This window comes from Lissotriton vulgaris, chromosome 5, assembly GCF_964263255.1.
Source record: "Lissotriton vulgaris chromosome 5, aLisVul1.2, whole genome shotgun sequence".
Classification (NCBI taxonomy): Eukaryota; Metazoa; Chordata; class Amphibia; order Caudata; family Salamandridae; genus Lissotriton; species Lissotriton vulgaris.
The window spans coordinates 1059246271-1059273151 of NC_141693.1; the positions used below are offsets into that span (position 1 = coordinate 1059246271).

Here is a 26881-nt window from a genome sequence, read left to right on the forward strand (position 1 = left end):
TTGTTTTTTTGAAAAAGGACAAACCAGCCAGAGAACCGGGGTCATATCGCCTGATCACCCTCATGAATAGTGACGTTAAAATCTTTTCTAAACTTCTGGCCACCCGACTAAATGGCATCTTACGGAAGACCATACACCCGACCCAGCACAGGTTTATTATGGGACGTGGTACAACCCAGCATCTACGCCGAGTGATCCCCCTTTTTGACGTGATGGAGATCTCAGGAGACCCTATGGCTGTCTTGTTGCTAGATGCTGAAAAGGCATTCGATAGGGTCTCCTGGGATTTCTTCTGGGGAGCATTGAGATGGTTTGGGTTGGGGGAGGGCTTTATTAAATTTATTCAAGTGCTGTATAGGGCCCCCATAGCCCGGCTAAAAATTAATGGTAACTATACTCTGTCTTTTAATATACAGAGGGGGACACGGCAGGCATACCCTTCCTCCCCGCTGTTATTTGCTATTTATATGGATCCTCTCTTACGGTTACTTGAGGCTAATAATCAAATCTGCCCAGTCGTGAGTCAGGGGCACGAAACCAAAGTTCTCGCCTATTCTGATGCTCCACATATGGCGTTGGAATCGGTCGAGTAAATTGCTGAGGAGTATGGCATATTTTCAGGGTATGCACTTAATAGTTGTAAGACCCAAGTAATAAAGAACCGATGGGCGAGATGTGAGGATGTTCGTGTGGTTGACTCTTCAGTATATCTTGGTATTCAGATCACCACTCACTTGGAAAAATTGGTTTATAAAAATATGAACAGGTGATTAGGAAAGCATGGGGGGATTTTGATAGATTGAACAACCTTCATTTGTCTCTTGTTGGTAGATGTAACATCATTAAGAGGTTGTTCTTACCTAAGATTTTGTATCTCTTTAGGGCAATCCCATTGGAGTTTCACACATCTTGGTTTGTTATTTTGGAGGGTTTGGTCAACCGATTTATTTGGGCACAGGGGAAAACTAGGCGGGCACTTAGATTCACGTCATTACCTTGTGGGACAGGGGGATTTTCAGTTCCTGATTTTCGAAGTTATTATTGTGCAGCTGCCCTACAATATATGGGGATACTGGTTGGATCATGCCAAAGGGATATGGTTGGGGAAGACCACATTGATCTTCCGGATGTCTACAAACTATTGTTGGGTGAAAACGCAGAGAACTGTTTTTTTAAGGTACTGAGCCAAGCTATTATAAAAGGACAACATTTAAGACCTTGATCGCTGCCTTTAAGATGTGGGGGAGGAGGGGGGGGGGGTTAATATGAAAGATTGGATTAGGTAGATTTAACTTTTACACAGTTCTTTATATAAATGCCACACTTCCAGACATTTTCTCAGATGCTATTATGGCAGATTGGGCTGGCAAGGGGATTCGAAAGGTTGTGGACTTGATTAATAATGTAGGTTTTCCGGTTAGAAAGAGCCAATTTTTGTAAATAATTACAACTGCGTAGCTTTTTTAGTTAGAAAATCGGTGGGGTGAGCGGGTTTTGCAGTAGTGTAATTGTTGATACTGCTAGAGGTCGGACTAAGGGGGCCATAAAGGTGATATATGGGGAATTAATAAGTTTAAAATTGAATGACCTGCCTAAACATGAGGCTAAATGGGCAGAGAGGGCGGATGCTGCTCCTAATGCAGTTTTAAAATCTCTGGAGTTAGTTCAATCGGTTCTATGTTCTGGCGGCCTCCAGGCCCAACATTTCAGAACGTTGTTTTCCTTATGTTATACCCCGGCAAGAATAGCGCAGTGGGGTGGAGTATCTGGGACTACATGCCCCAGATGTGGTGGGCTGGATGCAGATCTGGTTCACATGTTTACTTCCTGCCCTCGCTTGCAGGGACTCTTGGAGTCTATCACTGAATATCTTGATCGCTCTCTCGGGGAGAAGTTTATACTGAATCCGGAATTATTTGTGTTAGGAATAAGCAGCATGAATCAAATAGGGACTGCTTATCGTTTTCTTTTTGTAGCCATGGCTGTGTTAAGGATCAACATTGCCTCTGCCTGGTTAGACCCTTTCCCCCCCACATTTCAGCAATGGCTGGCTCCACTTCTTTCCATATTTATGCTTGAGAAAGCGATATCTGAAAAGAAGGGAAAGAAAGCGAAGGACCTGGGGCAGCAGATCTGGGCACCCTTTATAAGGTGGAAGGCGTCATTCTAAGTAAGAGAAACCAGATAGAGATAAGCCTAGCTGAAACTGTTCAAACATTACATGGAAACGGGACATGGATATCATTGAATTTTCTCATTATTTTTTATCTCCCTTCTTTTCCTTTTATTTCTCTACAACTGTCATAAGTATATAACTCTGTTTATCTAAGCTTTAGCTGATGAATGTATGAATTTTTTTTATTTAGCATATTGTATTTGCTCCTGCTGTTTTCTTTGATTTAAGCCTGCGTATTCAATGCTTTGTTGAGATGATTTGTGCTGATACCTTGGGAGGAAATATTGAAAAATGTTAATAAATAAGTTTAGAAAAAATAAAAATTAAGAGAACATAGTTTATTCCAGGAGAAATAATGTTTGGTTACATTCATTGATCCCTGGTGAGTTACATGCTCTGTCAGGACCTACATTTCCTCCTCTTTCACCATTATTGCCAAAGCAACACTTGCAGGTGATTATTGGTAGGTTATTTTAGGGAGATGCGATTACAGTCGTTGAAATGATACAGAAATATAACATTAACTGGTATAAGCCTCTTCGAGATTATCATCCCAGATTTTTCAGATCTCTGAACTCCCTACCTGGCTGTTGTATAGATTTGAAAGAAACACAGTAGTTATAGATTCCTTACCTTAGAATTACCCCCAGGCGTTAGATTGGATCCGGAAAGTTTTTTCGTCAGCAGTAACTCTGCGCGTCGAAAGGTGGCGTCCGTCAGCTCCGCGTCCGTCGTCGGCGTCGTGGGTGCTGGGATGGCATTGCGGCAGCTACTTAGACACCGCCCTCGCACGCTGACGTCCGTTCTTTCTTTTTCTACGCCAGCTAGCGCAGATTCGGGAAGAGCGGTACCTCAGTCAAGTTTTTCTCGACTTTTGTCGACTTCTTGTTTCGAGTGTCCGACTCTGAACAGGTGCACAAGGGATACCCAGTTTCAAGGTCTGCGGTTCTTGTACTGATACGCACCGCATGTGCCTCTTTTGCCTGAAGCGAGAACACGACCCTGAGCAGCCGCGGTGCATCCATTGGGGCGAAGGGGCGTAGCCCCACTAAGCCTGGACGCACCGTGACAAGAGCATAATTGCTGCCTGCAATTATAGTTCACAAATAATAAAGCGCAGCAGCGCTTCAATTCCGGGACACACCTGAGTGCACAGGGGATGGAGCTGGCTGTCTGCAGCAGGCCAGCAGCAGAGTACAGTACTGTCTGCGCATGAGAATTTTTGGGCTGCATCTAGCCCGAGCATGCGCGTTAGTGGCTACAGTGTGAAGTTCACATTAAAGAGGGACCGAAGGGGCCGGGGGTGCTGCTTTAGCCGGGCCCGGGGCTTCAAAGGCGCCAGGGCGAGCAGTCAGTGTGCCCCCCTAGCCAATCCTGGCGCTGCATGCAGCGCCATGATTGACTGGGCCACCGCGCAGAAGGGCAGGCAATCCAATATTGGATGCAGCGCGTGGGTGGTGGCACACTGCCTCAGCACTGCATATCATGGTCAATCACTGTGTGACTTCAGCAGGTGAAGCCATGCAGTGATTGGCCATTTGGGACGCGCGCTGTGACGTTTTTCAGTACTTTAGGTTTTTACTGTACTTGTACTTTCTAGTGTGTAGGGGCTCTAATCGTTGCCACGTGTGCGCAGGCAGCAGCAGACATCCGTTGGCAATGGCATCCGACACAGCACTTCACTCGAGTCGTTTGTCTACGCTGTCACCACCTGGGGTAAGAGGCACTTTCTGGAAAACAAAAGCGTCGCTAAATTTGTAAGGCCTGATAAGCCATTCGAAATATGTGTGGAGGCAGGGGAGGAAAACATCGGAAAAGGGAGGGGGCGTTTTAATTTTAGAAACACTGGTGTCATATTTTCGCCCATTGTGTGCATGGGGAAGTGTGGCACCCTATCTCCAGGAAACAAAGGGGTTTATTTACTACCATTTACCTGGGCCCCTGTGTGTGCAGAACAATCGTGCACTGCGCTCGTGGTGTGTAAATGACAGTTATCTTTGTGTTGTGTCACATAAGTGTCCTGTCCAAAATGCCTCACCACAGCGCGCTTCCGGCTCCAGCGTTAGGCGGAGATGTTTTCTAAATGTATTCGAATTTGAAACATGCTTAAAGTAAACCAAGTCTGTAAGACGGAGGGATAAGTTACAGAGGGTGACAGCTTTGCATTCTGGTCTGTACGGTGGTCTTCCTTCCTGACCATGAGACGTCCCGTGGATCACGCGCGAGGCGAACAGAGCCCTTAAATAAGCATTGGCCAAGAGGCACTTTTCACCTCTGGCTCCACGAAGAGATGAAGGGGGCGGGAGATCTAAAGATTGGAAACCGGTGCGTCGGAGATCGGCCCCAAAGTGTTGGCTCCTTGTGGGAAAGGGGCAGGTTGTTTTGGGAAGCAGAACTTGGGCGCCTGGTGGTTTGGTGAGGCGAGAAGAGTCTGGTCGCACCCGAGGGAGTTTGGCACCTCCACCCTCTTCCGCGAACCAGACCCACAATCTGTCCGCTTCATTGATTTTTTATTAAAAACTCTAAGCGCTTGGAGGCTGTGGAAGCCCATGTTGGCACATTATATTTTGTAGATCATCTGGCAGACAAGCCTCGCGCCTTCCTGCCTGGGCCAAGCCCAGCTTTCTGCAGCCTACATATGACAAAACTCCGACGAAGGGGTGGCCTCCAGAACCGTTAAAAAAAGCCTGAAGGGAGATGGCAGAGGTTGGACCTGACTGAGACCGGACGTCCATATAGTGTCATTGGTACAAACACAGACAGCAGTTGGTGCACTTGTTTGTGGACTTGGTTATTATGTATTCGCACGTGTGTTTTGTGGCACAAACCTCTAGGTGAGGTGCTGCCATTTCTGTCAGGATACGGAGTCTCACGCACATTTTTAATGTGGGGCACGGACGTTTCTGACTCGGGCCTTGACATTCATTCGGGGTCAGGGTGACTGAGTGAATGTATTCCTCAAACCCCCGAACTTCCCTCATGACTGTCTAGTTTGCTTGCTGCGCTCACTCCCCCACAGGACACTTTGTACTTTTACGCCTCACCACTTTCAAATGTCACCAGCCGGGCCTGACCCTGAGTTGTGCTCAGACTGTTGGTCGATGGTCCCGAAGGCTTTGTGTGAGCGGTCCCGAAAGCTGCTTAAACGCCGACAGCCGGCTCTGCGCCGGTCGAGAGGGAGGTCGAGGGACCGGTCGCGGAGCCACCATCATTCCGTTTCGAAATCATCGAAGTCTTCGCATTCGGGGTCGGGTAAGTCAAAGCATTAGAAGTAGTCGAAGAAGCATCGCCGCTCTTTGACTCCTCCTTGTCGGTCGGCCAATCTGATGAGGCACGTGGGTGGTGCCACTCCCGCGGCTCCGTGCCCGGAGCTCGATGGGTCGTCTCCGGGCTTCCCTCCCTTTCCGGTACCCTTTTATTTTCTAAAGCTTTCTTGAAGACTGATATTATTATTATATTATCATTTTACTTTTTTTATGTGGTATTTTTAAGGAGCTCCCACCAACAAATATTTAAGTGTTATATCCAAAGGTGCAGGCAAGAGCGAAAAGTAGAATTCAAATCAGTGCCTGAGTAGAGGGTTTTAAGCTCATATTTTATTTTTTGGCTCTTCACTAAAGGTTTATATGTGGTCTAGGTGGATGTTAAAGTGATGTTCTACGTAACCAGTAGTTTTTTGGGGGGTTTTAGATTTCAGATTAAATAGTATTTTCTTTTGCATTGGTTTTGGGATTGTCACAAATATTAACAAGTAATAATTTGTTGGAAATTGCATTGAAGACTGAAAAGTGTTCACCGTCATGTGAAGGAGATGGTATTTACAAAGTATTTTGGAGGTATTTAGATTGCTCCTTCCTTAAAAAGTCAGGGGGATTAGTTTGTTAACAAAGATTGCACTGACTTCTTAACATAATTTATAAGTATTTGTGAGAGACTTGTATCTCTTGGACAAACTACTTGATAAGTCCTTTGATAATTGCGATGACCTCTTCCAAGAAGATCTGAAAAGATAGGCTATGCTTCATATGTTTGAGTATTAAAGTTATCAGGCTTCACTGGGTCGCAGGTACAACCACACAGTAATGTATTGTAGTATTTATTACCAAGTTCAATCCAGTTACCTAGAAGTTAACTGAAACTGAAAGCAGAACAATAAAGGTGTTTCACATCGAAAAACTTGTATATTTGTCCCCAAATCCAAGCTTCATTTGAGATGGCAGCTTATCAACCTGAAATGTTCAGTAGAAAGAATTAGAATTTTCTTGTAAAGGCTAGTAACAGACTGAATCTTGTCTTGGCGCATACGAAACATAGACTGTGGATTTAATGCATATTGAGTCTTACTAAGAGGGGAAAGACTTTTGTCATCTGTTCAATTTTCTCACTGTCCCCCAATATGCACCGCTCGTACCAGTGGAAAGGTGGAGAACCAAGCAATCCAGTTTCTTTTGCAAATTCCATTAATTTGTTATGAGCAAGGTGGTGTCCTGTATCAACGCTTTAGATAAACGCAAGTTCTGTCCTCAACTTGCAATAAAATGACTTGCAATAGGCTAGTTCAAACCTGTCTCAGCATTGCAGCTTTGGTCCCACACTATTATAGAGAAGCAGCATCCACCCCTCCGTCAAGTTTGTGTATAAACACTAAATTGCCCCCACCTCCTCTATGAAGTTTCACTGATGTTCTCTAACCGTACCGTGACTGTAATTTTGTGTCAAAGATAGTGGTGTTTCTCAGTACTGTTCCTATGGTTAGCTCAATATTTCAATTGTGAGTTTACAATATGGGGTAACAATATCCTTAAGATGAATGAAGCTGTTGGTGTTTTAATGTTGTGGTGAGCGTTTCTGACAAGCAGATTTAACCCCTTGCATGCGGCCGCGATTCTGCGCCTGTGCAGCAAAATCGCAAGTGGGCGGGTTTATGACAGCCCCCAGCCGTCATCAGCACACGAGCGCCGTAGTGTATGACGGAAGGGGGCCGTCATCAGCATGCAAGGGGTTAACTGGCATTCAAAATTCCACTGTAACATGGATATCGTGTCTTTTAGTATGACAATTCAGTATGCCAACCATTGCTTCTTCTTGCTTCTCTAGCAAAAGAAAAAAACAAAGAAGGATAAGGAAGTTGAGAAGCAACAAGCAGAGAAGGAGTTGTCGAAAATTGAGTCCACACTTATGGATCCCTCGCGCCAACCACAGACTGCTGATGATTTTGACCGCTTGGTCCTGAGTTCTCCCAACAGCTCCATCCTCTGGTTGCAATACATGGCGTTTCACCTTCATGCCACCGAGATTGAAAAGGCTAGAGCAGTAGCAGAAAGAGCTCTCAAAACAATATCTTTCAGGTATTCTTTGATTTGTGGAAAAAAATTATTTTCAAAGGAAATTGTTATCTTTAGTTAACATTGGTTAAAAGCCAAGCAGTTGGGATACTTGATGATGTGGTAGAAAAGACTGTTATCAACAACCAAGAACTATTGGTTTTCTTCTTTTTTGTACTGTGACGTGAAGGAGGAAGCCTGACTGTTCTGTATTCGAGAGTTGTTTGTTTTTCCTCTAATGGTCCTCTTCTTGTGGTAGAAAAGTGACAAATTTGAATAGCTTGCATAAAGTAGTGCAGTACGGATGTTTAGACACCCTTCTTAAATGGGTTGGTCCATGACGAAAAATCTCTCCCTCGTCTTATGTAATCCTCTCCACCAGACTTGTTTTACATTTTCGAGGGTCTCTTGAAAGTTCACCAGCGAGCATTGAGTTTTGATAGAGGCACCTTCTCAAAGCCTGGCGACCTAGGGCCCATTAAGTTTATGCTGCATCCGCATTAAAGGAGCACACCAACCCTGGACTAATACTACCTGCATCTGCAAACCTGCTAACATAACATTACATTTGATTTCATTTGAGGTCCTACATGCTCTGCAGTGGCGATTGTGCCAGCTTGGCATCCTCTGCTTGGCATTTGCCTACTCAAGCCTGTGGTCACCAGAGATTTGAATGCTTTCTTTTCCCTCATTAGGATTTGTGGGACTCGGTTCTGGAGTGGTCTGGTATTTTAACAATGGTAGTTTCCCTCAAAATATCAGCATGCACTAGTAATGGCTCAAAATTAGTTGCCTGTTGATTTTACCTCCCCGTTGATTTGTTCTACTACTATATTCGAGATTTGTTCTCCATCTGCCCTTTGTTGAGTATTTAAACACAACCTCTAAAAAAAGGTTGGATTGTCACACTGCTTTTCCATTACAGAGTTACTTCATCCACAAAAGGGCAACAAAATACATTTTTCAGCAAACTAAAGGAAATTCTTCGTAGTTGTCATGATGCTCATGACATCATGAATGCATCTACAGGCTCTAAGTTCAGCGGTTGTATGCTTACTTACCATCCTTGTTTTCTCTGTCAGGGAGGAGCAGGAGAAACTGAATGTGTGGGTTGCCTTCCTGAACCTGGAGAACCTGTATGGAACAGAAGAGACGCTCATGAAGGTCTTCGATCGGGCTGTCCAGTACAATGAGCCACTTAAAGTTTTCATGCAGCTTGGCGATATCTACAGTAATGCGGAGAAATTCAAGGTGACCAACATTAACATTTTATTTGGGGTTAGGAGCTCATTTCATAGAGATCCAGTACAGTATTTGAGCACAACAGCATACCTTTGCTTATCTCTCTTCGTACTTGCACCTTGTCAGCCAAAAAGAAGGCGGAGTCTGTATTAAAGTGTGGTTTCCACTTTTGTATCAGTTACTACAATTGTCCTTTGAACAATGGTTGACGTTTGTAGGGCAAGACTCAAGTGTGTGTGTGTGTGTGTGTGTGTGTGCATGCAGTTTAAAGACTTTAAACTCCTTTTGTGTATTGAAATAACCTTGTGGCATGAATTGATTATTTAAAGAAGTATGTGTGCTTTTTACAGACTGCAGTGCAAAGCCTTGTTCACACAATAGGTAATTGAGAGATGATGCTTCAGCCAACAGGATTCTCCCAGGGCTAGGCAGAGCACTTAAAGTTTCATGTTTTATGGATAAAGAATTAGATAGAATGTTTGTTCAATATTATTCTGTATAGATAGCCTTAGGCTCTACGTATTCCTTCCTTTTCTGGTGCTGATTCAGTGTTTGCTAAAACATGTTTATCCTGCACATGAAGGATGGAGTGACTTTCTCTTCAGTGCAGGTACCAGCCTTACTCCATTTTCTGAAGTTTTCCCCTCCCTAGTGTTACTATACTGTGGCATGGTGCACTATCAGTACCTCAGCAGCATTAATTAGCTTGTGATTTTATGTCAGATCTGAAAGTCCAGCCTTATTCACTTGCCTGCTACTCACTGTTCCTTAAATATCCAGGTGGTATTCACATCTTCTGTTGTCAAGAGTGGCCCATACCTCACCACATAGGGTGCAGATCGTGCAGTTTTCAATGTTAAGTTAACTTTCCCGAAGCTGGATGGGGTAAACTGTTGAATGTACATACTAATATATATCAATGTTAGTTTTCTTTAAGATGCTGCATCATATTGATTAAACGCTAAAATATTTTACTTGTTTTTTGTCTAAGCAAGCGGATGACTTGTACAATGCCATGCTGAAGCGCTTCCGGAAAGAGAAGTCCGTTTGGCTGAAGTATGCTACATACCTCTTCAAACAGGGACAGAAGGATGAAGCACACCGACTGCTGCAGCGCGCCCTCAAATGTCTACCAGATAAAGAGCGTATGTATCTATTGTATTTATCTATATTTTAAGGATTACACCAGCTGAGCCACCAAGTATGTGTTAAGTTATGAAGCAAAGTCCACTAAATTTGTCGAGCTACGTGTTTGTCAAACCCTAGTCTGAATGCTTTGTGTCACCACTCGTCTGTCACTGAGATGTGTATGAAGGTTCTGCGACACTTGACTTTTTGCTGCCCCTTTACACTTTGCAAAGATTTACACTGCCTCATGGGGGTTATCTGTACCATACAATCAACAGGCTTCACTGGAAATCTCACTGCATAACTAATTTTTTTTCTCCAATTTATTGGTACTTGCATTAATAGTAGGCTTAGACCCGCAGGCTTCTCCAACGAGTAGCTCTCCAGCTACCTAAAAGTCGCGCTCCTGTGTGCAGCCCATCCTGTTAAATAAGAAGCTTTGCTTAGTTGAATTAGTACATGTATACCAAAATTAAAAAACATGTATTATGAGACTAAAAAGGCTGATGTTTAGAGAAAAATATTTGAATTTCCAAATTGTATTTAAAGCTGATATTTTGCAGAGAAGCCATTTTGCACCTGGGAGACACATTACAAATATCAACACAGTACCAAGGGCACTGCAGCTGTGGCTGTTATGCATGACCTATGCATAGACACTTCACAGTGCCAAAGTATTTTTTACATTGAAGCTGTAACCCTACCTGATGCACTGAGGTGATGACTGCTCACGAGCTTCCATATAATAACCGCAAATATAATCTTGTCCTGATGCCATCACTATTACAACACTAATAATATTAGTAGCCCGGGATGATTTTCATTGAACATAAGTCACTCTTATTACAGAAAAGGTTGTGACCTTAGGAGCTTCCCTAATTAGTTACTCCTTTCAGCATTTTTAGCCACACATAGCGTTCACCTTGATGTTGCCAGTTAATAATTCCACTTCTCAGACAACATGCAAGTATCATTTTAAAAGGTTCTCCTGAATAATGGCTTGTTTTTTTGTAGAAAATCTTGCGAGTTTGCTGAAAGTCTCATCCCTTAATTCTTTGTCTTCTCATTTAAGATGTGGATGTCATTTCAAAGTTTGCCCAACTGGAATTCCACTTAGGTGACGTGGAACGTGCTAAGTCCATTTTTGAGAGCACACTCAGCAACTATCCTAAACGGACTGACCTGTGGTCCGTGTACATTGATATGATGATCAAACATGGGCACCAAAAGGAAGTAAGGTAAGTGGAAAATGTTTCCAGTAAATGGAAGTTGTAAAAGTCTACCAGAAAGACAAGCAGCTGTGAGCTAGTTAGTTTCGTAGTCTAATGTTTAACTGTTGCACCATGTACAAGATTTCTCAATTTGCTTTCTTAATATAATTTGTGTGTCACTGGGCCTAGCCAGCGAAGCAGAGATTACATTAAGCAAGACATGAACATTAGGGGAAAGGTGATTTGTTATTATTGATGTGGGTGAGCTTTTGCATTCTGTGGGCCCTTTGGGGTATTTGTGTGATGTCATTGTGTGCAGTGTTCCACCAACTTTTGTTGCCTAGGGACTTAAGACCTAAAGGTTGAATTTGTAAAATTCTGGGCCCTGGTAAGGCTTTTCCCTGTTGCCTTTTATATCTTAAGAATTGAACGCTACAAGTGGCTTTGCGGAATTCCTTAACCACTTCAGCACAAAGTTGGTGATGAGTTAAAGAAACTAAATGTACAGGAATGGCAATGAAGAATGTGACCAGAATAAAAGCTAGATGCCTCACCGGCATCTTTATCAAGCAGGCGGCCTCGAAGATAGTGAATTCAGATGTGTCTTGCTGCTGTCATGTCCAGTGCTTTGCATGTGAAAAAATTGGACTGTATACGAAGACTTCACAGGAATGGGCAGAGTTTAATGCTTTTGAAGAAAAAAACTGCTGGTGGATGTGGCAAGTAATGTGTCACTTGGAAACTACCTATCGCAAGTGGTTAGTTTATTGGGTGGTTAGAAAAGCATAACTCTAAGAAGAGTAGATCCAATTATCAGCCAATATGAAAGTTGTGTGATCTGCTTACTGAATAGTGGTGATGCAGTTTTATCCTCCTTACATCGGAGGGAAAATATCCAGGAGTTGCCTGATCTGAAGTACATGGAAAGAAGAAGACTTTGCAGTGCACTTGGCATTGTATGGTATGATTGCAAATGTAGCAGTTCCAAAAAGCCTGGCCCACATTGCAGGTCTTCTTCGATAGTGTGGGGCTATCTCAAGGGAGATTTCACAACAATTTAATAGGTTTTGTTAATGGCCAGTTGCAGACCCAGGCGCTAGGGTAGAAACTGTGATGGACTCTGGGGAGGGTGTCATGTTAGGACGCGCACAGCATGGCTCCATAGGATATGGTGTATATTGGGAATGGCATGTTTGACCCTAGCGCTCACCTCTCAATTAGACATCTGTCAGGAACTCTGGCAACTGTATATTCCACTGCTCTCTGTTGACTACTACGAACAGACCTGCCCTGCCCACGATACCTACGCATCCTGAGCTTCACCAAGATTGATGATTAAACACAGTTTGGGGGGGTGCTGAGGCGGAGACCCAGGTTTCAGATGCAAAGCACACTACAGCACTTAGGCGCTTTACAGCAGACTGACCACAAGGTGGGGGAATGAGTTTGGAATGCTTGATAGTTTTTCCTGCCATATGTTGTGTGCAACCTCCCTAACTCCTGCAGCATTGTAATGAAAAAATGCTCTTGCAGCTAAATAAATCTCCAGCGCACAAGCAAAGCTCCTGCATAGTGGGCTCAACAGGACTGATTGAAGTCCAATACGCCTGCCGCAACTGTAAATGAGAAGGTTGGCCAAAAAAGGACCTCCCATCCATTCACCAAGCATAACTAACCACTCAGCTGATCAGATTCCTAAATATATGTATATTAAGGCTAGATCTTTAGCCAATCGGTCATCTTGATGGGTGTGAAACAGACAGAGACTAAGAAAAATGTTGCAGGTGGCCAGCTGGATTAGAGCTAACTGTCTAAAACGAAATGCCGAAAACAATGAAATACGGCGGCCATCAATTCTAGGCACCGGCACCCACAAAAAAAAAGTTAATTATTTAGGAGTCCTTATTGATCGATCTCTATCCATGCAGGAGCAGGTCAAGGCAACATATTGTAAATTTTTTGGCCTGTTAAAACATTTTAGGAAACTTTTCCGTTTGATTCTGATTGACTGGTGCTGCACTGTGATCCAGGCATTATTTGGCAGCAGATTGGATTAGGGAAACGCCCTTTATATGGGGATGGCTGACTATCTGTGTATGCGTTTGCAGGTAATGCAAAATGTCAGCCGCGAAACACATCTGCAATAAAAACCGATATCGCTCTGCCTCCACCTGTCTAAAACTTTTCATTGGCTGCCCATGCGAAACAGAGAAAAGTTAAAGCTTCTCTGCCATGCCATAGGGATCTTCATCACTCCGGCCCTTTGATTCTTAGACCTAAGGTGGAATTCTGTTACCCCCACTAGAAATCTAAGCTCTACAAATAATGTCCTAGCTAAAATAAAAAAGCATTGGGAAAGCCAGAGCTAGTGGCCGCTCTTTCACCTACTTGGCCACAACCCACTTGAATTTACTTTGGCTATTCGCCTCACTGAGAACTACTTTGGGTTTAGGAAAAAGCTTAAAATAGTATTTTCCGAGATTAATGGACCTTTATCCACCCTCACCTTCCCCAGTTTTTCCTATTGACTAAACGAATGGCAGTATTAGCGCTGTGATATCACTCCAGGGATAAATGCTAGCGCCTTACACTTGACTGGGTGTGAGTGTTTGATTGATTCAGATGCTCCGTCCATCACCACCCCCTTTGTACCGCTTTTGGCCGCCATAAGTCTGGCAGGGTATGCTCAGACATGAGTCCCTTGCTCACTTTGCCACTGGATTCAAGCAAGCTGGGCTGAAGACGGCTGGAATGCCAGAAACCGGTCCTCGGAAGCTTGTTTCCGGCCCAGGGAAGACATGGCTTGGCAGTTCGGGCTGGACTGTTCCCATGAGGCACAGGGTCAGACTGATTTGCATATAGCCATGTCTGAACTAACTGGGGTGGCAGAGTGGGCTAAAGAACGGTGATGGATTAAACCCAGATCTTTTGACTGAGTGTGAGTGTTTGATTGATTCAGATGCTCCGTCCATCACCACCCCCTTTTGTACCGCTTTTGGCCGCCATAAGTGTGGCAGGGTATGCTCAGACGTGAGTCCCTTGCTCACTTTGCCCCTGGATTCAAGCAAGCCGTGCTGAATACGGCTGGAATGCCAGAAACCGGTCCTCGGAAGCTTGTTTCCGGTCCAGGGAAGACATGGCTTGGCAGTTCGGGCTGGACTGTTCCCATGAGTTAAGTTAAGTTAATGACATTTGTTAAGCGCTTGGTTGCACAGAGAACAGTGCGTCCCCGCGCTGACAGCCCTACCTACAACTCTTCAGCTTAGTTCGCAGAGGGTGAGCCGGGCCTACTATGCTGAATTTAACTTGGGGAAAAGGTGGGTTTTCAGCCTCTGTCTGAACCTGGTTTCAGACAGCTCCATCCTCAATTCGATGGGTAGGTTATTCCAGTCATTGCTGGCATGGTGTCTAAAGGAACGTCTTCCCATCCTTGTTCTATGTATCCGAGGCGCCACTAATAGCATGCTGCCCATCGACCTCAGAGGACGTGAGGGGCGATAGACTGGAAGCAGGTCCTGAAGATATGGAGGTGCTTTTTTGTGAGCTATACGGTGGGTTATGCACATTGTTTTATATTTGATTCGTTCCTTTATTGGGAGCCAGTGAAGGGAACGTAATGCATGTTTCCCAGAGGCTCTCCTAGGGAGGTTAAGGACCAGCCTAGCAGCTGCGTTCTGGACGCGTTGTAGCTGTGCTAGGCCTTTTTTGCTAAGACCACATAGGAGGGAGTTCCCATAGTCTAGATGGGAGGTGACCAAGGCATGTACCATAGTTTTTCTGGAGCTGGGGGGCAATAGGTCCAGGACTTTCCTCAGGACCTTCAGGAGTCCATAGCATTTTCCCGCAACCTTACCAACATGATTGGTGTATGCTAGCTTAGAGTCAAGAAGAAAGCCAAGGTTTTTAACTGTGTCTACCGGGGCCGGGACCGGGCCCAGTTCCATGGGCCACCAGGCAGAGGTCCAGATGGAAGGACAAGGGCCTATGATAAGAACTTCCGTCTTATTACCATTAAGGCGGAGACAGTTCTGTTTCATCCAGCCGTCAAGTGCCACCAAGCAGGCCGAGAAATTCTCAGCGTCCACAACTGGATCACGGGATAGATTGATCACCAGTTGTGTATCGTCTGCATAGGAGACTATTGCAACACCATATGACTCCACCAGTTTGGCAAGGGGTTCCATGTACAGATTAAACAAAGTGGGGCTCAGAATCGAGCCCTGAGGAACCCCTTGCCTGAGACATGAGGCACAGGGTCAGACTGATTTGCATATAGCCATGTCTGAACTGGGGTGGCAGAGTGGGCTAAAGAACGGTGATGGATTAAACCCAAATCTTTTGACTGGGTGTGAGTTTTTGATTGATTCAGATGCTCCGTCCATCACCACCCCCTTTTGTACCGCTTTTGGCTGCCATAAGTGTGGCAGGGTATGCTCAGACGTGAGTCCCTTGCTCACTTTGCCCCTGGATTCAAGCAAGCCGGGCTGAAGACGGCTGGAATGCCAGAAACCGGTCCTCGGAAGCTTGTTTCCGGTCCAAGGAAGACATGGCTTGGCAGTTCGGGCTGGACTGTTCCCATGAGGCACAGGGTCAGACTGATTTGCATATAGCCGTGTCTGAACTGGGGTGGCAGAGAGGGCTAAAGAACGGTGATGGATTAAACCCAGATCTTTTGACTGGGTGTGAGTGTTTGATTGATTCAGATGCTCCGTCCATCACCACCCCCTTTTGTAGCGCCCTACAAATAGCACAGAATAAAAGGGAAGAAAAGCCATAAAAAAGGTATTGAGGACATGGTATGTCATGAACTTGTTATTGTCTTGATTGTGTTTAGCAAGCGATCAAATATTTAGAATAACAGCATACAGCCTCAAGGGGAGTAATAGAGGTAAAGTTGGGAGGGATCTTGTGCGAAGAAAGCAAATGTTACCTACTGAGTCTGATGGCTGTAGGAGCTATAGAGAGGATCTCTTCCTGGAAGCAGAGCAGGCGGTCCTCATGATTTTGGCCAGGGGTTCTGGGTGCGGACAGACACAGGCAGGCATGACTTTGACGCGTCAACAGCGCACTCACCACACTAAAGCATAGTGGAGCTGTTTAAATAGTGCCTACAGCTCATGATCAAGGGTGAAAGAATTGTCGTTCAGAGTAGTGCTTGTTGTTCTCCTGCCTTCCAAATTTTGATCCTTTACATTCTTCTTATGGGGCTATAGGCTACGATTTTTTATCTATTTTTACGCTGGGCACAAGTGTTAGTACAAAAGGGGGTGGGGATGGACGGAGCATCTGAATCAATCAAACACTCACACCCAGTCGGGGGCGCTAGAGGGCGCACTGCAGCATGGCTGCGCTGCCGTGAGGCTCCTGCAGCCCGGAGCTTTCATCCGGTCATCTATCCTTTTTGGCCATCGCCGATCCCTAGTCTGACACCGGAATCTTCCTTGGAGGGCTACATGCTACACTCGGTCCAACTCCTGGCCCGATCGGTGGTTCCTGGCGGAGATAGGAGGTCCGGAGTGTTCACCGGCAGGCGCTCTGGGGGACAGGCGCTCCGCGACCCGGCGACTCTGATTACTGTGGACCGCTGCTTCACACGTGGGTGGAGGCCTGATCCCCTCCCCCCTCAGGGATTTTGCGGACCTATTCGACCGCTGTACCGGTGACCCGTGCTCGCTGGCGGAGAGAGCACAGCGTCGTTACTGTGGCCACCCTGTGCAGCGGTGGCGGAGCTGCACCGGGGGCGCCGATCTCACCCCCAGGGCTGGGACATTGCTGCTGCACGGAAGGGAGTGGCGGGGCATGTCTGCCTGCTCGTGCCCCCGTCGGTGTTACATCCCTGGACACTTGGACACTGCGTGCTGCGACCGGAGGCGGATCGTGGCTGAAGGTACGATCTAGAGGTGGTCGCGTTACTGGGGGGCCCTCTTTTTTCCCTCATTTGGCGCCATAACCGACGCGGAGGCTGCTGTGTGGCGGAGCCTGTTGTGCGAGGGCCTGCGACGGAACGCGGTGCTGGCTGTCATGGGGCCGGTCCCATCCACCTGCTCTACACACCAGTACCCCCTGTGGTGATTCATCTGGGCCGGCCTGTCTCGGATTGTACAGCACTGATCCTTGGTGACCGGCATAGCTGCTGCGGCCTGCGCATTGATCCCGTTACGCCCGGTAAGCAGCGCTGCCTTCACTTGTCTCTGCGGTGCTGTGGCAGACCACGACCATCTCCTCTCAACCCCTCCCTTGCTTGATATTACTGTATTTGCCCCCTGCCTTCCTGGATGCAGCCGCGTGGTGTGACCATTGGAATCTACTGGTGAGACTGCGTACCCGCACTACTACTGCGCTCCGCTCCTGATTTTGCTCTGCTACCTGCCCCATTGATTTGTGTACGGGGACTTGTACCCAGGGATCCCCTCGCCTGCTCTTACTGAGGTGACCGCGACTGACTGTGTGTGGTTGACCATGGGCAAGCCGGACAATAAGCAGCCTAAGCTCTCATTTGACTCTGCGGCCTCTAGGAGAGGCGCTCGCTTAGCGCAGGAGGCTGGGAGCTCCCGCTCCCCCCCCCCCACCCACTGCTGATGCCAATACGCAGCCCACTGCCCCGGATTTTCAGCAGCTGATGCTAGAGATGCGGCAAGGGTTCGCTACCATTGTGGACAAAGTGGACAAACTATCCTCGCGCATGCACGCAGTGGTGCAAAAACTTGATGTCCGTGAGGAACGCCTGACCACGGCGGAACAGCGCATATCACGATGCCACTGCGGCCACTCATACCACTCAATTGGCGAGGATGGACAATATCCTGCGAGTGATAGCCGCCAAGAATGAGGAGTTGGAGGCGAGTAGTCGGCGCAACAACATTCGCGTAGTGGGCGTGCCGGAGACGACGAATGTTGGAAAGATGGAAACGTATGTGTAGAGGCTCTTGGTTGGGGCAGTTGGAGCGGAGGCCTTTTCTACCCAGTTTATTGTGGAACGGGCACACCGTTCGCTCGGACCGCGACCGGCCCCCGGTGCGCCCCCGCGCCCTATCATTGCTCGCCTCCTGAACTATCGGGATCGTGATGCGGCTCTGCGTGCAGCTCGCACTTCCCGCTCACTCTCCTTCGAGGGGGTAGACTTCACCGTATACCCAGACTTCACTCCGATGGTGCAGGAACAGCGGCGCAAATTTTTGGCGGTTAAGAAGAAGCTTAGGGACCTCCAGGTGGACTACGCCTTGCTCTACCCTGCAAAATTAAGGATCACTCATCAGGCGAAGCAGACTTTTTTCACGAATCCGCAGCAGGCGGAAGAATTTGTGAAGCGGCTGAAGAGGGAACGAGCTGCTGCTGGCCGCCAGGATGGACTGGGACAGAATGATCGCCAATCGGCGGGAGAGGAGGAGGACTCCTGACCAGGTTTTTGATGGCTTGATGACGGTGTTGAACACTTCATGTTAATACTGCTACACCTGCCGCTGACGGCTGTCTTTCCACAGACGTATGCTATTGTGGGCGGATGGATGGTCCTCCGGACCTCTCCGAGAGGCTGTATGTTGTGTCTATTGGGATGGCGATGGTTGATTTTTTCTATTCTTTGCTCCGGGCACCCACCCCAGCACTGTGCCTGCCTCGTATCTTTGCCTACTCGGCTGGAAGGGCGGCAGAGTGTGAGAGGGTGGTGAAGTGCACCTCTGGTGGGCACCCCCAACGGGAATTCCCCTTCTATGTTTACACTTTACTTTGTTGTGCGACTGCTTTTCTGGACGGATGGATGGATGCCTGGGGTGTGGGGAGGGAGGGTGGTAGGGGGTCCTGACTGGTTGGGGTTGGTCAGGTGGGTGGTGGGAGGTGGGGACACTTTGGTACTTTTACTTTCACTTGCTGGTTGTGCTGCGGTCGGAATGTTCTCGTGTGGCGCTGCATGCCTGTTGCACGGTTGTGCTCTGTTTGGTTCTGGGAGAGGGGGGTTGGTTCTGGGTTTGGAAGACGACGTGGATGGTTGTGCTTTTCGTGTTACTAGGTGGAGTGACTGTAAGGCGGCTACGGCCTACTGTTTTGGCTCGTGTGGTGTGCCTGTTGCGGGGTTTCGGGGTTCCTTGGCACGTATTCCTTATGAGTAATGTCGGTCGAAGTGTTGGATAAGATATCGATTCTCTCTTGGAATGTGCGTGGGCTCAATGATGCCAGGAAATGTCGTAATGTGTTGCAGTATCTTGACCGACATGCCATACAGGTGGCGCTTCTACAGGAAACGCATCTGCGCCGGTCGCCGGCACATGCGTTTGGAGGGAGGTGGGCCACTGTGAGGAAATTCTCATCATACTCCTCTTATGCAAGGGGGGTTGCAATATTGATTAAAAGATCACTTGCCTTCCAGGAGCTGGGATCACACTTAGACTCTGACGGGAGATATGTACTGTTGTGGGGGAGGATTGGGCAGATCACTGTGCTTTTTGTGAACTGTTATGCACCGAATGTTGATACTCCTGCTTTTTTTCTTGCACTGTGGGGTCATGTTCTTGCTGTGGATGCTTCCCATATTGTGTGGGGAGGGGATTTTAATCTGGCAATGGGGGCTCTTGAGGACAGATCGGAGGGGAGCCATCAGTACAACATGCAGGCCAGGGATGTCATGCGGGGCATTGTGGAGGAGGCAGGGTTGGTAGACAGCTGGCGATATGTACACCCCACTGTTAAGGAGGGCACTCATTTCACGACGCAGGCCCGTACCTGGGCGAGGCTGGATTATATCTTCCTTTCCAGAGGACTAGTGGCTGGATTGCATGGGGTGACACACCTCCCCAGGACATACTCTGACCACTGTCCGGTGCGGGTTGTGGTATCGGTGCCTGGATTGCACCGACCGCGCCCACCCTGGAGGCTCTTCCCATCGGCCCTCCTGGACCCCATTTTTAAGGCGGAGCTGGGCGAGGAAATAGAGGCTTTCTTTCCGAGGAATAGGGGGTCTGTGGACAGTGTGGAGGTGATATGGGAGGCATTCAAAGTTACGATCCGGGGGGTCACAATTTCCAAGAGTTGTGGGGTACTCAGGACTATTGTTCGTACACTTGCTGACTTAGAAGCCGACCTACGACGCCTAGAGTGTGGACTACTTGCTGGCTCCGACCCTGATCTCATGCACCAGTTTAGAGGTAAACTTTCGGAATACGAGGAGGAAGCGGCCAGGGAAGCGAAGCATAGAGGAAAATACTGGGTGGCTAGACGGTATTGTGAAGGTGAGAGACCGGGGAAGGTACTGGCTGCTCTTACGAGGCACCAGAGGCATAGCTCGGATGTCTTGGAACTGGTCTTGGCTGATGGTACGCGCTGTACGGACACGACGACTATTCGGGACACGTTTCTGCAACACTACACACACTTATACACTTCCCAGCACTCAGGAGATGTGCGATATGGGGGATTTTTGGATGAGTTGTCGCTTTGCTGGCTCTCTGACGATCATAGGGCTTTTCTGGGTAGGCCCCTGGAGGTCGATGAGGTCAGGAGCGCCATCATGTCTCTTAATAATGGCAAGGCTACAGGCCTTGATGGTCTCCCTGCCGAATTTTATAAATGTTACATAGATATTATGGCTCCGGTGTTGGGGGAGGTATTCGAGGAATCCCTTGAGGTGGGGCGCCTGCCAGGGTCTATGAGGGAAGTTGCTATCACCTCTTTGCTAAAACCCGGAAAGGATCCCCTAGACGTGGGTTCCTATAGGCCTCTTTCATTACTCAACTGCGATGTTAAAATTCTGGCCAAGGTGTTGGCAATGCGTCTTTCTGAACTTATGCCCATTATAGTGCTGCCTGACCAGTCAGGTTTTGTACCTGGACGGGCGACGTCCCTTAATCTTCGCACTTTATTCTCCTTGATCCCAACCATATCCCCGGAGCTCCCAGTGGCTGCTGTTTTTCTAGACGCGACAAAAGCGTTTGACTCGGTGGAATGGGGTTATTTAATAGATGTTCTGTGCAGAATGGGCTTTCCCAGAATATTTATCTCCTGGGTTAAATTACTCTACACGGACCCTATGGCCCGAGTGGTTGTAAATGGTGTGTTGTCTTCCCCTTTCCCGATCACGAGAGGAACCAGGCAGGGGTGTCCACTCTCTCCCCTCTTGTTCGCCATTGCTATAGAGCCTCTTGCATGTAGAATTCGGCAATTGCATCAACAGAGCGCGTTTAATTGTCTTCAGCGACAGATTAGCATATCCCTGTATGCTGATGATGTTACCCTTTATGTGAAGGACCCGCAGTCGAATCTTAATGCGTTGCTACGTGAGATTGTTGTCTTTGGCGGTATATCTGGTGTTCATATCAATTGGCAAAAATCCCAACTCTTTCCACTCACTGCAGCAGTTCATCGTTTCCCACTTGACTATCCCCTGGAGTGGTGTGACTCGGAACTGCGGTATCTGGGTATTGTGGTGTCATTGCTCAAGGAGGAGACGCTACGGCTTAATTACGGTGTGGCTATAACTAAGTTGGCAGATAGCATCACGAGGTGGATGTCTTTACCATTGTCTATGGCGGGTAGAGCATCTCTCATTAAAATGGTGGTATTACCCCGCTTCTTATATTTGTTTCAAAACATTCCGTATTATCCTGGGGCTTATTTTTTCACACGTCTCCGCTCAGAGTTGCTTCGGCTGTTCTGGGGGGGCAAACAGCCACGAGTAGCGTGGACTACGCTGACGCTGCCTTATGTTGACGGGGGCTTCGATGTCCCAGAGTTTGAACTGTATTATGTCAGCGCTCAAGCGCACTACGCCTACCACTGGATGCGCCCCACGCCGTTTATGCCTCAGGTGGCCGCTAAACAGTGGGTTGCTCATCCTCTCCCATTGGAGGGCATGGTCCTGGGTAATGCTGGGGACATTGACACACACCAAACGACGGTCACCTGCACTGTTGATGCATGGAAGCGTATCACAAAGGCGCTGGATGTTGTTTTTCTCTACTCGCCTGCGTTGCCTTTGATATATCACCCTGCTCTGTCTCTTCTGCAGGAAACTGGGTTCCAACGCCTGTGCAGTCGCCTAGCGATACATACCTGGGGTGACCTGTTTCGTGAGGGCACCTTCCGTACCCCGGAGCAGTTCTTCGGGGATGGTGCGTACTCCCCGCTAGAAATGTTTTATTATATCCGGCTGCGACAGGGCCTGAGATCACTGTTGCCTGAGTTCCCTGGGGAGCCGGGTGTGACCCTACCGCTTCATGTGCTGTTACTTTCTGATGGACGTCACTTGGTGTCTAGATTGTATGGTGCCATCAGGAAACAACGTGCTGTCTCGCCTGGACGGGCGCGAGCCCAGTGGGATGCTGAGCTTGGCATCTCCATTTCTGATGACCAATGGAAATATTGTTGTGGTGTGACTGCCAACATCTCCTCTAGCTGCCGCCTAAAGATCATACACTACAAGTTCCTACAGCGTTTTTACTACACCCCGGCTAGGAAGCTCAGGTTCCGACTAGCGGAGGATGATAGGTGTGCTCGTTGTCATATGCCAGGTGCCGATTTTCTTCATTTGGCGTGGGAGTGTGGGGTAGTTTCGGAGTACTGGGTGCGAGTCCATGATGCTCTCCAGGTTATGACCGACAATGGAGTGTCACTTGACCCTATGGTCCTGTTGTTAGGTTATACCAAGGCGGTGCCGGCGTTGTATCATAGGTTTGTGGATGTAACTCTGCTGCTGGCTAAGAGGCGCGTGGCCTGTTGCTGGGGAAGGGGCAGGATACCGCAGTTCGAGGACTGGTTGAAAGATGTCGTTTATTGTCAGGACCAATATAATGTTTACGCAGAGATGATGCCTATGCGCTGTAGGCCCAGAGACTTTTGGAGCCCACTGCAGGTGTACCTCCTTACCAGGGCTGTGCAGGATTCTGACTCGGACAGTGCTGACCGAGTTGGGGTGGGTTAATGGGGCCTCATTTGTTGGAATTACACGCTTCTCTGCCACTTGTCCAGTCTACACGCTGTGAGTGCCCCTCTATTTGCACTTCTGCTTCTTTCAATATAGGGAGTACGCTATGTTCACCGGCGGAGGAGTGGGGGTTTACAGCCCTCTCTCCTGTGGTGCTGCTCATGATGCCTTGCCTCAGGGACTACTGCACTGTGACTACATACCCGCGGCCCTGCCGCTGTTCTCCTCTTTGGACAGCTATATGCTTGTTATTCGTATTATTGATGTGTTTATATGCTCTGTAATGATGTGTTACGTCACAAGCCACTGCTGTTGCCATGACTTCATTTCTACCCACTGTGCTTCCTCATCTGAATATGACGCCTGGACATTATATGTATGCCGCTGCACTACACTACACCTGAATCTTTTGTATGCTTTGTATGTACGTCATTGCTGATCTCATGCTTGTCTTCCACTACTTGTTGCGAATAAAGGTTTAAAAAAAAAAAAAACACACACCCAGTCAAAAGATCTGGGTTTGATCCATCACCGTTCTTTAGCCCACTCTGCCACCCCAGTTCAGACATGGCTATATGCAAATCAGTCTGACCCTGTGCCTCATGGGAACAGTCCAGCCCGAACTGCCAAGCCATGCCTTCCCTGGACCGGAAACAAGCTTCCGAGGACCGGTTTCTGGCATTCCAGCCGTCTCAGCCCGGCTTGCTTGAATCCAGTGGCAAAGTGAGCAAGGGACTCACGTCTGAGCATACCCTGCCACACTTATGGGGGCCAAAAGCAGTACAAAAGGGGGTGGTGATGGACGGAGCATCTGAACCAATCAAACACTCGCACCCAGTCAAAAGATCTGGGTTTGATCCATCACCGTTCTTTAGCCCACTCTGCCACCCCAGTTCAGACATGGCTATATGCAAATCAGTCTGACCCTGTGCCTCATGGGAACAGTCCAGCCCGAACTGCCAAGCCATGCCTTCCCTGGACCGGAAACCAGCTTCCGAGGACCGGTTTCTGGCATTCCAGCCGTCTTCAGCCCAGCTTGCTTGAATCCAGTGGCAAAGTGAGCAAGGGACTCACGTCTGAGCATACCCTGCCAAACTTATGGCGGCCAAAAGTAGTACAAAAGGGGGTTCTGATGGACGTGTGGACAAGTGTTATACATGTATGGACATCTCTTAAGTTTAGAAGTAACTGTTATACATGTATGGACATCTCTTAAGTCTGGAAGTAACTGGACCAAGGGCTAGTTCGGTAGTCAGTACTTCAAGTTAATTGTACTGTACTTTACAGCTGCCAAAGCTTAAATTGATATTTTTCTGTTGAAAGAGAATGTAAATATTTGCATTTAATAACTTAATGTATTTATGTCTTCTTTCCTAATAGGAACATTTTTGAGCGCGTCATTCATCTGAGTCTGGCAGCCAAGAGGATGAAATTCTTCTTTAAGCGATATCTAGATTATGAAAAGAAACATGGCAGCCCAGAAAGCGTGCAAGCTGTGAAGGAAAAGGCCCTGGAGTATGTGGAATCAAAGCGCTCCCTCAGCGAGAGCTAATGCACAAATGATTTACCAAAAGACTAAAGTTCCTTACAGGAATATTACAATCTGGTATCAGCAAGTGCTGTCTCAAGACTGTGGTCTTCTGCACGCTGGAGTTCCGCGGCCCAGCAGTTGACAAAGTGCAGCATTTTGTATATAATTTGTACAATATATATTTTAACACGCTATGATAGCTCAAATTGTTATATGTGCTCCAGCTATCCATGTACAGATATTATTTGAAGTCTGTATTGTATTTTCAAGGTCATGTGTTTTGAGATCAGTTTGCACATGCAATTTTATGGCCCATGATTAAATATGGCGATGTCCAAAAAGACAGTCTTGTTTCTGTATGGCGTAAAAGACAAATAGTTTATTGCATTTACTGCTAAATGCAGCCGCTTGCTATGGAAGCACAATGGAACACAGGGTGACTCTTATTCCAGAAAAGAACAGTTTCTGATTGACAATGGCATCAACAAAAGCAAAGCGTACGTTTCCTGCTAAACACTGCAGCCTCCAAGATGGCACCTGGGTCCCCTGTCCAATCACTAACTGCTAATATTAATTAATAGCCTCGGAGAGAAGTAAAAGGCTTTGAAGGAAGAGACCAGTTGGTTAAATAATAAATACATGTTTCAGAAGAATACTGTTGTGTAACTAGTAAATGATGTCATTACATTTGGAACTTGGTAAGTCTTTTGGCAAACGCCTTACGCAACCATCCCTTTCCAAGCCTGGAGTTCGAGTATAGGTGCTAGGGTTTGGCAAAGATTTTCAACACATTTTAAAAAGGTGTCTGTTACCCCAATGCACACCTAGCACTGATGAGCTTCAGCCATCTTTGAGTAAAGGTACAAGAATATGTAAGTGCTGTAGTCTTAGATTTCGTTCAGAGGGAAACTGGACTCTCCTTTAAGCCTTCCTGGGAATGGCCAACGAGCTGGTGAAACAAGCTCGGAGGATAATGCTTCGCACTGAAGAATTGCATTGGGGAGCGTCAGTAACATACGACTGCCAACTTTGATTGGGGTCTACATCTCTATAAAATAAAACATTCTACAGGTATGTTGCCCACTTGCAATCCATCTTAAACCATGTGAATCTATGAATCCCATTTTCTCTAATTCTTTGACTGAAAATATCCTAACTGCTGTGCTAGGTAGGGTTCTGGATAGGTTTTTCCGAATCGCATGGTGAAAAGCACCACATAGATCATGATGCATGCAAAGTGTAAGTAGCTGTGTGACTGCTCTTAATTCTTAACTTTCTTGTTCCACAATGCAGCGTGAATCTTTCTGGATTCACTATGCTGTGCATTATTCCGTCGTCTTGTGGTTGGGTCTGGAATCGTAGTCTTTTCTTTGTTTTTTTGTTTTTTTTTTGGTAGCCCAGGTGGGCGTTGACGTCCCACCCTTTGGATATCCTTCCGGTGACGTTGGCATGCTTCCTGTGGAAGCTCCCACCCTTGGGCGCCATCTTGAGATTCTTTTTTCCGCCGTTGGGTCTGGATCGTTCCCGAGAGGGCTCCAGAGATTTGGAGAAAAGAGAAGCCAAAAGCCAAGTTGTGGGAAGAAAAGAGAAGAGAAGACGAGGTGAGACTACATCAGCGAAGGGGATGACAAAGGAAGAGGATCTTCGAAGAACTTCAACGTCCAGAAGAGAATGCGCAATCAGGGGGCCCCCTGAACGCAAGAGATGGACAATACACCATTCAAATTCTGCAAGAACTGCCACTACAAGTACGCACAGAAAGACCAACATCCAGTCTGCAACCTCTGCCTGCCGGTCGACCACGAAAGCAGGGACTGCAAAGCCTTCTCCGCCGTTACGCCGAAGACCCTTCGTGTGAGTGAGAGGCAAAGGAGAGCTAACTTCGCCATGCAGGGCAAGGGCCAGCCACCGTCCCTTCGAGACCTGGGACTCTCGACCGACTAGAAGGATTACGTCGCCGAAGAAGACGACAGCTACATGGTCCTAGAGACCGATAATACGAAGACTCCAGAAACGGTAGGAGACTCGACGCCCGAAAGACTCGACATTCTGCCCAAGACTCTCGAAAAAATGAGGGCAAGACGCCTAAAGCGCCGACGCCGAAAACTCAGGCGTCCGCGGCAACACCCAGGGCCAGCGGATCCTCACAGAAGGACACTCAGGCGCCGAAGGGCGTCGACCAGCCAAGGTCGTCGAGAAACGTCCACAAAAAGGAATGCTCGACGCCGAAGACCTCTTCAACGTCGACGAAGGACGCAAGACCTGTCTCGACGCCGAAAACAGTCTCGACGTCATCAAGCCAGACAAAGAGACCGGCACAACCAATCGACGCCAAACAGGCGGCCGAGATGGAAAGAA

The 26881-nt window shown here is 47.4% G+C and overlaps 1 protein-coding gene across 4 annotated transcripts in view; it reads left to right on the plus strand.

Annotated features, from left to right (window-relative positions):
• PDCD11 (programmed cell death 11) overlaps window positions 1-25175 on the plus strand; it is a 640465-nt gene extending 615290 nt beyond the window's left edge. For all 4 annotated transcript variants that reach the window (XM_086922722.1, XM_086922723.1, XM_086922724.1 and 1 more), the window contains exons 32-36: window positions 7274-7524; window positions 8583-8751; window positions 9734-9887; window positions 10943-11108; window positions 24373-25175. In XM_086922722.1, the coding sequence (XP_086778848.1) occupies window positions 7274-7524; window positions 8583-8751; window positions 9734-9887; window positions 10943-11108; window positions 24373-24544 (912 nt within the window). In that variant the 3' untranslated portion in view covers window positions 24545-25175. The remainder of the gene's footprint in view (window positions 1-7273; window positions 7525-8582; window positions 8752-9733; window positions 9888-10942; window positions 11109-24372) is intronic.
• The last annotated feature ends 1706 nt before the right edge of the window (window positions 25176-26881 follow it).